At 46.8% G+C, this 13,603-nt stretch overlaps 2 protein-coding genes across 4 annotated transcripts; one reads left to right on the top strand and one right to left on the bottom strand.

Annotated features, from left to right (window-relative positions):
• Positions 1-1,493: 1,493 nt before the first annotated feature.
• On the bottom strand, positions 1,494-7,327 carry LOC104583732 (putative pentatricopeptide repeat-containing protein At3g05240). Of its 3 annotated transcripts, XM_014900352.2 has the most exons (5): positions 4,377-7,327; positions 3,639-3,803; positions 3,278-3,358; positions 3,054-3,163; positions 1,494-2,012 (listed from the first exon to the last, which is right to left on the bottom strand). In XM_014900352.2, exon 1 carries the CDS (start codon positions 6,242-6,244, stop codon positions 4,712-4,714), a length of 1,533 nt encoding a protein of 510 aa, XP_014755838.2. In that variant the 5' UTR covers positions 6,245-7,327; the 3' UTR covers positions 1,494-2,012; positions 3,054-3,163; positions 3,278-3,358; positions 3,639-3,803; positions 4,377-4,711. The 3 variants fall into 3 exon arrangements, with proteins under 3 accessions (XP_014755838.2, XP_010235299.3, XP_014755839.2); XM_010236997.3 differs by having other exon boundaries at positions 3,639-7,327; XM_014900353.2 differs by lacking the exon at positions 3,639-3,803.
• Positions 7,328-7,495: 168 nt separating this feature from the next.
• LOC100823595 lies at positions 7,496-8,987 on the top strand. The gene has a single exon (XM_003574707.4). The coding sequence runs from the start codon at positions 7,673-7,675 to the stop codon at positions 8,756-8,758; it is 1,086 nt and encodes a 361-aa protein (XP_003574755.1). The 5' UTR covers positions 7,496-7,672; the 3' UTR covers positions 8,759-8,987.
• The last annotated feature ends 4,616 nt before the right edge of the window (positions 8,988-13,603 follow it).

The raw sequence follows: 13,603 nt of genomic DNA, 5'->3' as shown, positions 1-13,603 counted from the left end.
CATGTTCTCTGTTCAGCACGCATGCATGTGACTGTGAGACATTTGATGTTGTCCTTTAATTACTCCCTTTATCAAAGAGATCAGTGAACTTCTTTTTGTGCACTTATTAATTCGGTTCTTGCTAACGAGAAGTCGTTCCTTTTTTAGTTAAAAATCAGTCTACATGTTAGCTATTGGATCTTAATCCAACGCCAAGTGAGAGACGAGAGAACGGAAATGGCCATTACATCTTAATCCAACGGTTCTAAAACGTCGACTGCCATTTAAGACTCATTTCTTAATATCGGACGACTTAGAAATTGCCACACCCTTATTAATCAGGTGCACGTCCACCAGGTGATTTGATTATTTTGACTTATTAATCAGGTGCACGTCCACCAGGTGATTTGATTGTTTTAATCAAAATGCGTATTCGGAAAATTGAATCAAACGGAGATGATAGATCTACGCTACCATTAATTAATTTGAAGCATGGGCAAGCTAGCTAGGCACCCCGCTTGCACACACCGTTCTATTTTCCCCAACATACTCAAATTATTAGCACTATGCCACTATATTATTATTTTCGGGGTGGTGAGAAATGATACGTGTAAATTTGCTGCGTAGTGGATTTCGCTCACAGCTGACACGAAGATCAATCCATCCATCCATCACATGCATGCACACATACAGTTTTGAAGATACCTCACCCTGTAGTACCACACAATTTAAGACGAGCAAAAGAAGAAAAAAGCAGCAGCAGACGGATGGATGTGATTTGGGTCAGAGAAGTTAAAGTATACATGCAGACGAACAAGGAAGTAAGCATCGCCGCTAGCTCCGGCCGGGGCCCCGGGTACGTACGCGGACGGTGGGCCTTCACGATTTGACGGGCTTACAGACAGTGCAGTTGCAGTGATCAATAATGCGTGGAACGAAGGAGATGGGGATTTGCGGTACAGATCGATCGATCTCCATGGATCGGCACGTACGTGTTTGCTGTGCGCTTTGCTTATATTATCATGACGTGCAATGGTGCTCTTAATTTGGGAGCAGAGAGATAGAGAGAGCGGAGGCCGATGGGATGGCTCGACGTGACAACAAGGTCGGAGGGAGGCAGCTGGCCGCTGCGAAGCGCCGTTCGCAGCGCTTTGCCACGAAAGTCAAGCTGCCACAACTGTGTATGCTGCTGCTGCTTCTGCAATGCATGCCTGCGAGCTGCATGCCTAAAGTTCACTAATCGCCGGTGTAAAAAACAATAGGCAAAGTAATCAGTCTCCCAGTCTCCCATGTCTTACGACTCAAATTTATCAAATATAGACGTATTTATTTCTAAAAACGTCTAGATACAATAAAAAGTCACTTAATATGTAACGGAGAGATTATATAGGTTGGAGTCGGTCAGAAATCGGTACCGTAAACTCCGTCGCCACCTCGCCGGAAGAAAGACGGCCGGCGAGCTGGGAACTGCTTATTGATCGTACGAGGGAGGAGGTATATACGTACGCAGCATGTATATACGCGTGCGCTACAGCAAATTAGAGTAGTCGGACCAAAGAGGTCCCGCTACGTACGTGTGGAATAGTATTTTTGCTGTAGTTCGTAGGTACTCACAGTGGTGGCCGGTGGATAGGGGAGGCCGGCAATAGGGAAGAACATTGAATGCAATCGTGGACGACGACTCGACGCTACCTTGGCTTGGCATTGTTGTCAAATTGCTGTCGTCTCCTGATCCGTCCGGACAAACGATCTCTAGTTAGGAACAGAAGGAACCGTCCATCGGCTCCGGTCGGCCGTCCGGCCGTCCGTCGATCCATATCGACCTGTCGCTGCAGCTTGCTGCTGTTCGTCCCCATCTGACTCTAGCTAGCAGCCGTGTGCACGGGTAAACGTTCTGATCCGGCGGGCAGTGTCGTCCACTGTTCGAGACTGAACTGTAACTGTAGCAGCTTCGACTCGTCGCTGTGGGTATGTGTGACATCGAGGTCTGTAAAAAAGGGTGCAGGCTGGAAATAATGGACGGCACGGATTACCTGAAGAAAAAGAAAAAAAAAGAGCCATCACTCCGTGCATACAAGCCTTCAAACTCGTTCCACTTTAAAGTGTACAGACGCCAGACGGTGAAACCAAAATACGGAGTATAAAGTTTTGGATATACACGACATAATCACAAAAAGATGCAATGAGATTTGGCCCATGCAAGACAGGCCTAGCCTCCACTTCACCATCTGTGCCTGCTTCCAGGGTCAGAAAGAGAGGGGTCTCAAGATCTATTTGCAGGAATTGATGAGGGAGCATCACTTCGACTTCATAGGAATTCAGGAGACAATGAAGCAATCCTATTCTGATGCCTTTTCTTAGGGGAATTGGTCCTTTGAATAAATTCTCGGGTATTGGATACTTTCTGTTGGTAAATCTAGTGGCACTCTTGGGGCAATACTATACTAAGATTCAGGTGCGTGATAAGAAGTGACAGCAGTTGATGCACTTGGTGATAGTTTATGGGGCAGTTCAGGAGGATAGAGATTTCCTGGGAGAACTGGCTGAGGTTTGTGCTGATCAATCTAATTCTTTCACGATTGAAGGGTGACTTTAACATTCTGAGATTTGCTTCTAGAAGATTAAAACCTTGAGGAAAAATAAGAAGACAGATCTATTTAATGCCATTATTAATACTCATGAGCTCAAAGAAATGGAGATGGCTGGGGGAAGTATACCAGGTCTAATGAACAATAAGTACCTACTCCTCTGATCCTAAATTCTTGACTCAAATTTGCCCAAATATGGATGTATCTATTCTTAAAAAACGTCTAGATACATGTAATATTTCGACAACAAGTTAGGATCGGAGGGAATAAATTAGATAAGAGTTTTAGTTAGTAGTGATTGGGAGCTGTTATTTCCTCTGCTTTGTATCTACGACTAAAGCATTATTAAAGGCTCATATGTTCAAGCAAAGATCAAAGCTGGTGCCCTACTCAGTATTTTTCATAACTGACATGTAAACAAAAGAGCATCTTTAGGTTTCTGTAAACGTCAATGCACAAATTGAATGTCATAGTGTTGAAACACACCTCTTCGGGAATAATTACAGAAGCACATTTTGGAAAACTGCAAGCTGCTCCAAGCCATGCGCAACAATGTTGTGGACGACCTTCTGGACCAACATTGTGTCTCAGAAGACCTGCAAGATTCCAACAAAATTCAACTTGTTAAAAGTAAAAAAGTAAAGTTAGTTGAAAGAAAAGAAAATTTTAAAATAAGAATAGCATAGCAAATATGAACAACGCATACTTACAGTTGTGAGATGCAGGTGATAAAAGTACAGTTTTTAAGACTTCCATGTTTGGAAAGTCGGCACTCAAGTTCATCCACACATCTGTGAAATAAGTTCACTCTAGTGAGATAGACGGTTCTAGATGAATTTATATCACAGGATCTCTTTTCTTTTCAAGCAACTAACAAATTTACTCCTAAAATATTAGTACAGAGCAATATGAAGGTTGCATGTGCATGTTAGGAAAAATTCTGCGGATCGTAATTACCTCCCTGATTATTAATGTATGTGTAATGACACAGAGTTAAAAGCTAAGAAAAAAATGTCTAAATCTACGTCAAGATATTGAACTTTTCAATTCAAATTGGTAACTTTCGATCACCTAGACCGACTGTACGCAGCATTGCCCTCTGAGACCAGGCCCTCCTTCCCAGTAGACATGGTAGCCTTCCCCAAGTGCCTCGTACCAATAGAAGATCATGAAGAAGTGACAATCATCAAAATGGATAGCCAGTGCTTTTGCGCAAATCCTCCACCATCAGATTGACTGGTTTAAGAAATATTCAAAGTAAACTCTAATATTTAGCATATGCATTTATGCAGTATTGCAGTTAGTGCACTGTTTTCCTTGTCAAAAACAGAACTACTAATATTTCCGTCTGCTACTGCAGTCTTGAATGTTCAATGTTATGAATTGTGAGACCGTGCACCAAAGGAACCAAGATAAGCAAAGGTCATGATTTTTCTTGCATACTTCATTTGATGCATGTGCAAATCCCAGCAGGTGGTGAATAATGGTGTTTACTTTCACTGTGTATTGTAATTCCAAGGATCAGGATATACTCAGACAGCTCATGAAAACATGATTAAAAATTATGAAAACATCAACACATAGAAAAAGGGGGAGTTGCTTATTTGCTGTGTGACTGCAAGTGTACAAGAACACAAGTAACATAAAATGACTTAGCTGTAACATAAAATTGTGTGCAAGTGCATGTCTCCATGTGAATGTGCATATGCCCAATTGCCCATCGATTATAAAAGTATTAGGAATGTCAGACAGTTAGACCATGTGCTCAAGCTGCGTTATTAACGAAATAGTCTTTAGGGAAACACTTACAGTTAGTTTAAGTCACAAGTAATAGCAAGGACATTCCCCCGAGGTTCGGAATGTTCTCCAGGCAATGGAGAACTTGCTGGAACAGGCCCTTCAATATCATATCTAGGTCAAGAGCAACCATGCCTGGGTACCAAGTAAGAACCATATCCTTCCAGCACAAGATGATAAGTATGATAATGCATAACCTTTTATTGCTGCAAAGAGAACATAGTGAAGAATGCGCCAAGGACCACTGTCTGATGGAATGGCCATGCCTTTGATGGTAGTCCCATCTCCACAACACACTGCAAATTTCACAATATCCTTTGCCTCTCGCTTCAAGACATCAATTGATTTCAGGAGCATAACATGTGCACTTCCGTGCCACTTGAGCCTATATTTTTCTTCAATCCCGTCTTCCACATCAACCTCCTAGTTTGCTCGACCGCATGCCACCTACCAAACTCTGCATATATGTTGGACATGACCACATATGCAGCACTTAACTGAGGATTAAGTTCAGCAACCTCCTTTCCTATCCTCTCAGCTACATCAGCCCTACCATGTATCTTGCAGCCGTTCATCATACTTCCCCACATTGTAACACTGGGCTGAATAGGCATCAGCTGCATCATCCCCTCAACCTCACACAAGTGACCTGCACGGCTCAAGAGATCAATCATGCAGCCATAGTGTTTGATCCTTGGGCTGATGCCGTAAATGTTGAACATGGAGTCGAAATACTTTCTGCCCTCATCCACCATTCCTGCATGATTGCAAGCAGTTAGTACGCCTACAAATGCGACATGGTCTGGAACAACACCACCACTCTCCATCTGATTGAAGAGCTGCACTGCGTCACTGCCATGGCCATGCTTCGCCAAGCCGGTGATCATGCTTGTCCATGCCATCAAATCCTTTCCTTTGAGACAACGAAATACCTGGAGCGCGCTCTGTGCACTTCCTGTTTTTGAATACATATCCATGAGAGATGTGCATACTGCAACGTGTCGACAGCAATTAGTCTTTTCCATGTATGCGTGAACCCCTTGGCCCAAGGACGTATCTCCCTTGGATGTACAAGCACGCAGTATGCTCAGCCATGTCACCTTATCAGGCTTCATCCCAGCAGAATGCATACCTGCAAACACTTCTAGAACCTTATCCGTCCTTCCATGACGACTGTAGACCTCAACCATTGCATTCCAGGACACCTCGTTTCTATGAGGCATTGCGTCAAACACCTCGAATGCAACATCGAGACCACCACATCTTGCATACATGTCGAGCACCGCCGTGGCAAGAGCAACATCGAGCATGACGGGCTCGACGCCCCAGCGCCGGAGCGTGTCGTGCACCCACCTCCCGCTCTCCATGTCACCGCACTGGGCGCACGCGGCCATAACCTGCGCGACCGTGACGGCATTGACCTCCCGCCCGCTGGCCACGGCCTCCCTGAACAGCGCGACTGCCTCCCTCGCCTCCCCGGCCGCGGCGTGCCCCGCGATCATCGCCGTCCAGGTGACTACGTTGCGGTGGCGCGCGGCGTCGAACACCGCCCGCGCGGAGGCGGCGTCGGCGGCGGCCGCGTAGGCGTGGACGAGCGAGGAGGCGACGTAGACGTCGGCGCCGTGGCCGGACTTGGCGAGCTGCGCGTGGAGGCACCAAAGGGCGGCGGCCCTTGCGCGCGGGGTCGCCGCGCCACGGGGTTGTGCCTGGGCGAGCGCCTTGAGTGCGAACGGGAAGGTGAAGTGGTCCGGCGCGACCCCCGCGCGCAACATGGCGCGGAAGGCGAGCAGGAGACTGCGGTGGTCGGCGGCGCGGCGGATGAGAGCGTTGCAGAGGTGGGCCGGGGATGCTGTGGACCAGGTGGTGGCGCGGTTCGCCATGGGCAGCAGCGTGGTCTCCGAACTACCGCCCCAAAATTCTACTCTGGGAGTCTGGGGGCGCAGCCGCGCAACCAAATTTCAGACAAGCTAATTGGAAGCCTGGCCCATGTTCCCTCTGGCCCAATTTCGGACTGCGAGGAAGAAAGAAGGCCCCAGTCCGGCCGCCCCTGACGGCACGTTTTTATTTTCTATTTCGTTTCTAAATACTAAAAACAGCAACAAGTATGTAGAAATGGAGAGAGTATTTCCTAAATGTTCTCAAATTAGAAATAGTGATTTTGATAATAACTTTGCGTCCATTTGAACAACATTCGATAAGTAAAACTTCTTGTGGAAGTTCAAATAGGTCAAGTTTTGCGTTCCTGTAGGTCAAATGGTTTCTACGTAGTAATAATCTATGATAAACTGAAGATGATTTCTAGGATTGTAATCCACATAAGTAGTATAGTACTCCAGAAGTATTTCACAGAAAAGTTTCTATTGGGACTAAGACATATTCTTATTGTTCCTTCATTCTAATCTACATACAGTTCCTCCCCGCAAAATAAATAAATCTGCATGCAGTTCCATAAAATCCAGGAAGACATGACTGTGCACCTGTGCAGTCGTATGTTTTTCCAATCATATCATTATCAGAAGTTGGATGAACAAAAAGAGCGTCTGTGAATTGTAATCTCTATAACTTTACTACCTTTGTTGGCCTTGCTTGTAGATACACAAAGTTCAAGAAAACATAGCGTACGATCAAACTTCTACAGTTGACTACTCCAAATACCTCTCATCACATAAAAATACAAAACATTTATGTGTTGCTAACATGTTCAAAAGCGGTGATAAAAAATTTGCATGTCAAAAACACCGTCTTTGCATGTCTGTCTATGTGAGAAGAACGAATCCATCAAAAACAACAGTGTCAATTTTCTCTTCAAGTTTAGAAACTAGTTTGGAATCACCTCACGTCAGCCTAACGCATGTCAAATGATCCTAGTCGTTTATGTACGTATACGTGCATCAGGCTTGTAACAAAGGTTAGAGTTTTTGCGCCAAAAAAAAACAAAGGTTAGAATTTTTGCGCCAAAAAAAACAAAGGTTAGAGTTGCCTATAAATTCAAAACATATTGAAGCCTTGCAAATTTCAAATTTCACTCGCCCCATTTCTTTTTAAGACGCAGTCTAGTAAAGTGCAGAACTGTCGCTGTAGCCGCACGGCAAATTGCGTGAGCAATAAAAATCGAGAAGAAGGAAGAAGAGCGGCTCACCCGCTTCCATCCATTTCCCCGGAATCCATCATCCACTCGCTGCTCCCACGCCCCACCTCCTCCTACTCCCCAGTTCCCACACATCTCGCCGCCGCCGCCGCCCCGTGATCTCCGCCGCAAAATCGTGCCCCCAGCCCCCAACCGACCTCTTGACCAGCCATCGAACCCCATGAAGGCGTCGATCAAGTTCCGCGACGACGACCTGCCGCTCATGCGGGCCAAGGTGCCCATCGGCGTGCTCGGGCTGCCCTTCCAGACCGGCCTCTCCGCCGGCGGCGACCCGCGGGAGCTCCGCTTCGACCTCTCCACCGCCTTCTCATCCGGCCCGGCACTCCGCCTCTCGTACCGCCCCAACGACCCTGCCGTCCCCTTCGCGCTCTCCGTCCGCGCCGGCGTCGGCGCCCTCGGCTCCCCCGCCCGCGCGCCCTTCTCCCTCGCCGCGGAATTCAACCTCCTCTCGGCCAGCAGCTCCGGATCCCCCGCCTTCTTCCTCCTCCTCAAGCCCCGTCTCGGCGACTTCTCGCTCTCCCACACCCTCCGCTCAAGCTCAATCCCTCCTCCCCGCACTGTCGGGGAGGCCTCCGACAGCGATGGGCTAGGGCCACGGGCCGCGCTGGAGTACAAGGCGTTCTCGTCGAGCGGGAACGGGTTCGCGGCGGATGTCGCGGCGGCGGGGAGGAGCGGCGCCGGCGGGCTGCTGTCCGGGATGCGGCTGGCCACGAGCAGCGCGCTCCCGCTCTGGGGCAGGGCGGCCATGCGGTTCAGCTGGGGCATCCGCGCGCCGCCGGGGCTTCTCGCGGTCGACGGCCGCTCCAAGGACGCCCGCTCGCCCGTCAGCAGGATGCCGCTGCTGGTCATCAACAAGATCTGCATCGAGCAGTCGCCACGGACCGACACCGACACGGGCAAGGAAGACAAGAAGAAGAGTAGCAGAGCAGAGGCCTCGCCTCCCGCCGCCACGGACGCGTCGGAGGGCGACGGCGAGGGGTTCTCGCTGATGAGGCGGCAGCTGGAGGCGATGAGCGCGGAGAGCGGGATGCTCCGCCGCGCCGTGGAGGACCTGCGCGCCGAGGTTGGGCGCGGCAGGGCCGGGGGCGAGGCCAGGAGGGCGGCGCAGCCGCATCACGCGCTCTCCGTGAAGTCGGATCGCCGGGGCAGTGGGAAGGAGCTGACAGCGGCGGAGAAAGCGGCGATTCCTGCGTCGGATGAGGTGGGCGGGGAGCTGAAGAGGGCGTTGGAGGCGCGCCTGAGATGAGCGCCGCTCAAGTTTCAAAAGCTGATCTCATTGTTTGACTGCTGCTTGCGTTTGATTCTGGGGATCGGTGGAACTGAATTTTGTTCTCTAGCATTTGTCCCTCGAAAGGGAAATCAGTACTCCACTGCTACCATTTGTGAACAACAGTTCTGAATCTATATACTGTAATTTAGTCAGACCACGCAACGAGAAGAGGCTCCCGAATAAAAGAACCAGTAATTTTGTAGGAGTACTGTGCTTTCTAAACGTGAAAATTTGGGGAAAAGATAGCATATCAGCTTGTATGTCCCCTACGATGGCTGTGAATTCTTGTGTCAAAACGATCGGCTGGAACCAGGAACAGCTCCTCGGATTGCAATATCATCATGCCCATTTGAAGCCTATGAAAATGTGGTTGCACCAAACTTTGTGAACAAAGAAATTAAAAACAAAGTAATATTAACAGGAGGTTTTAGTGTATGGAAATTTTTAGTAACAATAAATTATTAAGAACATTTCCCATGTTTATTCAATCATACAAATCAAACAACCATATACAACCATATAGGGTAAAATCCTAAAGATGCAAACCCACCGAAATTCCTATGGAAATTATTCGACTCAAAGAGGACCATGGCCCATTAACGAAGCTGATGAGGCCACCTGGGATCGCTTTTTTTGTTGTCACATACAGCTTCTTCTGCCCTTACTATCCTTGCCCGAGCAACATCGTTACCAAGATCGAGTTAGGAGGCGGAAGGGCGACCTCAGAGCCGATTGAGGGTGGAACCATTGTCGTAAGCTTGTCCGCGGTTGCAGTGTGAGATCCATGTGGACCACCATCTCGGCGATGGAACCGTAATGTATAGATCCGGACAACGACACCCGAGATTACAATATGGTCATGTATCTCGATGTTGGTTTACGTATGGCCTAACTTGCATTAGCGTAGTTTGTTACTAGTTTTTGCACAATTTGTTGTTCTTAGGCCCGTATCTATTGCGCATCTCGCTCGCATGACTATCGAGGGATTCAATATTGGAAATTCCTATAACGTGTGTTGAAGTCCAACAAGGAGCTGCATTTTTTCTCATTCCATCTTAGGTGATTCCGTTGACAGCTTTAGCGTGGAGCTACACTGTGGTGGCTTCTTTTGTGGAATCGGTTGTAAGAGAACTTATCTACATACCAGCGTTGATTCGTATGATTTTTTTGATGTGGATGTGTGGTCCTTGCTATGGATGTATCAGATGCTCAGAGAGCTAGGGTATGATATGGTAAACACTTTGATTAGGGCATATTGATGCAGGGACTTCTTAAGGAAACAAGTTCGAGCCAAGTTTTTAACGAGTCGAGTGGACTGTGAGTTTCGAGATTTTTGACACCCCTGGTTGGTATCCTATATATGTAATAAGAGCCAATTTAACTCATAAAGTTACAACACTAAAATTATTTACTTTTACTCAAGATGCAAGTGTTTATTTTTTAGAAACTAAACACACAAACATACGTCAGCTTAAGTTCCTTACAATGTTGGTGTTGTAGGAACAAGAGGTTATTTTAGTTTTGTGACATCATACCATATGAATCTCAAGTTGCCATGCCATTAGCATCGACTTGCCACTCACGACTACTACCCTCTCCTTACATTATTGAGTCGAGCCAAGGTTTGTAAGGAGTTGAGTAGTTTGCGAGCGAGGAACAAATTTAGTACAACTAGAGTATTGGAATTATTTCACTTAGAACACGAAGGGTTTATTTTTGACACAAAAATCACAAGCATGTTAAAGATTCAAACATTAACAAGGTTATTTGTTTCTTCTGATTAAGGTGTTGAAGAAATAGCAAGTTGTTATAATTATGTGGCATCATACCGTATGAATCTCAAGTTTCACCCCACCAACCACCTCGTCTCTCACTCTATGCATAGTGTCGTTGATAACTATCATAAACAATGCCATCAACATCAACTTTCCACTCACAACTATCACTCTCCGATCTCCTTACTTATTCCAACAATAACCACGGTGATCATCACAACACATGACACTTTGTGGATTATGATGATAACTTTCAGGCTTGACTACACCATTTTTTTTCTTTGACTTTGCCCACCGCGGTTAATGAATCCTTGTTCATATAACCAGGGGTGGAGCTGCACTATGACTTACGGTTCCAAGGAAACCCGTAGAATTTCTCCTTAGTAATTAGTTCAAAATAATCAGTTTGTGCACCACCCTAACACCCGTAATTTGAATCCGATGAACCAACATATAACATCCAAATAAGTTTAGACCTTCAGAACCCAGTTGATGTCGCTCTAGGTTCGCCCATGTGTATAACCCTAGATTAGAATTCTAATTATAATTGGTATATACACCTAGTCTCATTATTGATTATTTACTACATATATCCCAATTGCAAAAATATGATGAGTTAACATATGTGAAGACTCATTGGGAACCTCGGTTGGACTTCAACTGGAGGTGACTTGGCAGGACATACAAATTAGCACGGAGTAACGACCTTTCCGAGTATATCCCCTTAATTGCACTAACTACTAATTGGTACATACCACGTAAATATATAACGATCTTCAGACAACTACAACACAACTGAAGCTGCAAATATAACTACTCGAAATTATAACGCTTTTGTGACAAACTCTTGAGACATATGGATAGTAATTACACTATAGTTTCTTCCAAACTTGTCAAGCTCGTTAATTTTAGTGAGCAAAATCCTTAGCTTGGTCGAGACGGTTCATTAAAAGCCTAAGTTTAACCTGATTTATGCTCATTATTTTATTTACAATGTCCATATCGTATAATCATAAAGACTAGAGTTAAAATGTCAACACAAAAGAAGGCAAAGGTAAATCATTTACAACGAACAATGTCATTTACAGTAAACAATGTAGTTTTATGACATCATTCCATATGAATCTGAAGAAGTCATCCCCCGCCATCTCGTCTCACTCTCTGCATAGTGTTATCGATCACGGTCACAAACAATGTCACCACCATCGACTTGCCACTCATGACTATCGATCTCACCTCACTTTATTCCAATAATAACCATCCCGACCATCCCCAGCAATGACACTGGATTACAATGTAAACTTTCATGCTTGCCTACACCTGTCTTGCCTCTGCCTATGCCCACCGCGGTTAATGCGCAAGGACTTAGCGGTGCGGTAAAGTTTTTTCCACCCTTAGTAATTAGGTTAAAATAAGAGTAAATATCACAAAAACCCTGGTTTCAGAAGAAACGTATCGCAAAACTACACCTTTTCGTTTTCTTTTCACTTAACCCGTATTCTTGGACTAAACCGTATCGCAAAACCCTAAATCTCGCTATCTACGCCGCTAATAGGGAAACTGACACACAGTGGCGGCCTCCTCCGACCGGGACGACGAGCGGGCGGCGCAGCTGGGCAGCAGGGTTGTGGGGCAGCAGGTGCGGCTAGTCTGCGGGCCTCACTTGGGCTGGGACGCTCCCACCATGGACGGCGCAGGAGAGCAGAACGCTCTTGGGAGAAACTTGCCGGCGGTGACCAAAATGGCAAGGCTCTACGGGGGTGGATCCGAGGGGGAAATAGGGGGAAAGATGGAGAAGCTCACCACGAACTCGTAGGTGGGGTCGGTCAAGGAAGAGGAAGCCGGATGATGAGAGTCAACGGCGAGGCGTGGTCGGCGGAGGAGGAGCTCGGTGCGGGGGCGCTCGGGGCAGTCGGGGACGAGGGCGAGGGCGCCAGAAGGATCTTGGACGTCGTGCTGGCCTTGCTGTCGTCGCCTTCGTGCGGGAGGTCATGAGCGAGTGGATTGGCGCGGGCGGCGCTTTGCCGGTCTTGGGGAAGAAGACCCGCGGGAGGGGGCTTGGGGCTCGTGCGGCTTCCATGCCATGCGGGCGCGGGGACGGGGGTGGCGCGTGCGGGGCTGGAGAGCAGCAGGCGGGGGCGGGAGCGCTCGCCGGTGAAAATGGCAGCGCGGCGGTGCTTGGATAAGGGCAACGGGGGGGCAGGGCATGTCTTACGAACAGAAGTAGCTCCGTCTTACGAAGCTAAGCTAGATCTTGTTTCAGAGGCCGACAGGTGGGCCCCATGGCAGTTTCCTTGTTAGCAGCGTTGTCAGCGAATTTACGGGTTATGCGATACGGTTTAGTCCAAGAATACAGGTTAAGTGAAAAGAAAACGAAAAGATGTACTTCTATGATACAGTTCGTCAGAACCAGGTGTTTTGTGATATTTATTCTTAAAATAATGAGTTTGGGCACCACCCAAATGTAGGTAAAGCTATGGTGTACCAAAATACAACATACGAAAAAGTCCAAACATTCTAGTAAACTCCCGTTGATGTCACTCTAGCTCCGCCCTGCATATAACCTTAGACGCAAATTCTAAATATAACTGGCATATAACATTCTTCTTGTCCGTAGCTATGACATGACTAGAATCCAGTCACTTTGTCGTTTCATCGTTCAATATTAACTACAATATGTCCCAATTTAAAGAGATGATGAGTTAACATATGTGAAGACGACTCAATGGAAACACCTGTCATGTGTTGGTTGGGTGATGTGGCGTACCATTCAAATTAGTATGACGTAACGGCCTTTCTGAGCATACCCCATTAACTGCACTAACTGCCATTTGGTACATACTGCATAAATAGAACTATGTTCGGACAACTACACGACAATTGGAGTTAGAACATAACTAATTGGATTTCGACCCGCTTCTGTGACAAATTAGGGTATGGATGGTAAGTACGTTATAGTTTTTTTGCACAAACAAAACATTGTTCATTAGCATAAAAATAGATCTGCTCGACAGCATTAACATAAAAGGACCAACCCTCAAGTGTG

Source organism: Brachypodium distachyon, chromosome 3, assembly GCF_000005505.3.
Source record: "Brachypodium distachyon strain Bd21 chromosome 3, Brachypodium_distachyon_v3.0, whole genome shotgun sequence".
Taxonomy (NCBI): Eukaryota; Viridiplantae; Streptophyta; class Magnoliopsida; order Poales; family Poaceae; genus Brachypodium; species Brachypodium distachyon.
Note: the sequence above shows the minus strand (reverse complement) of the source record. Positions and strands in the feature narration are given on the sequence as shown.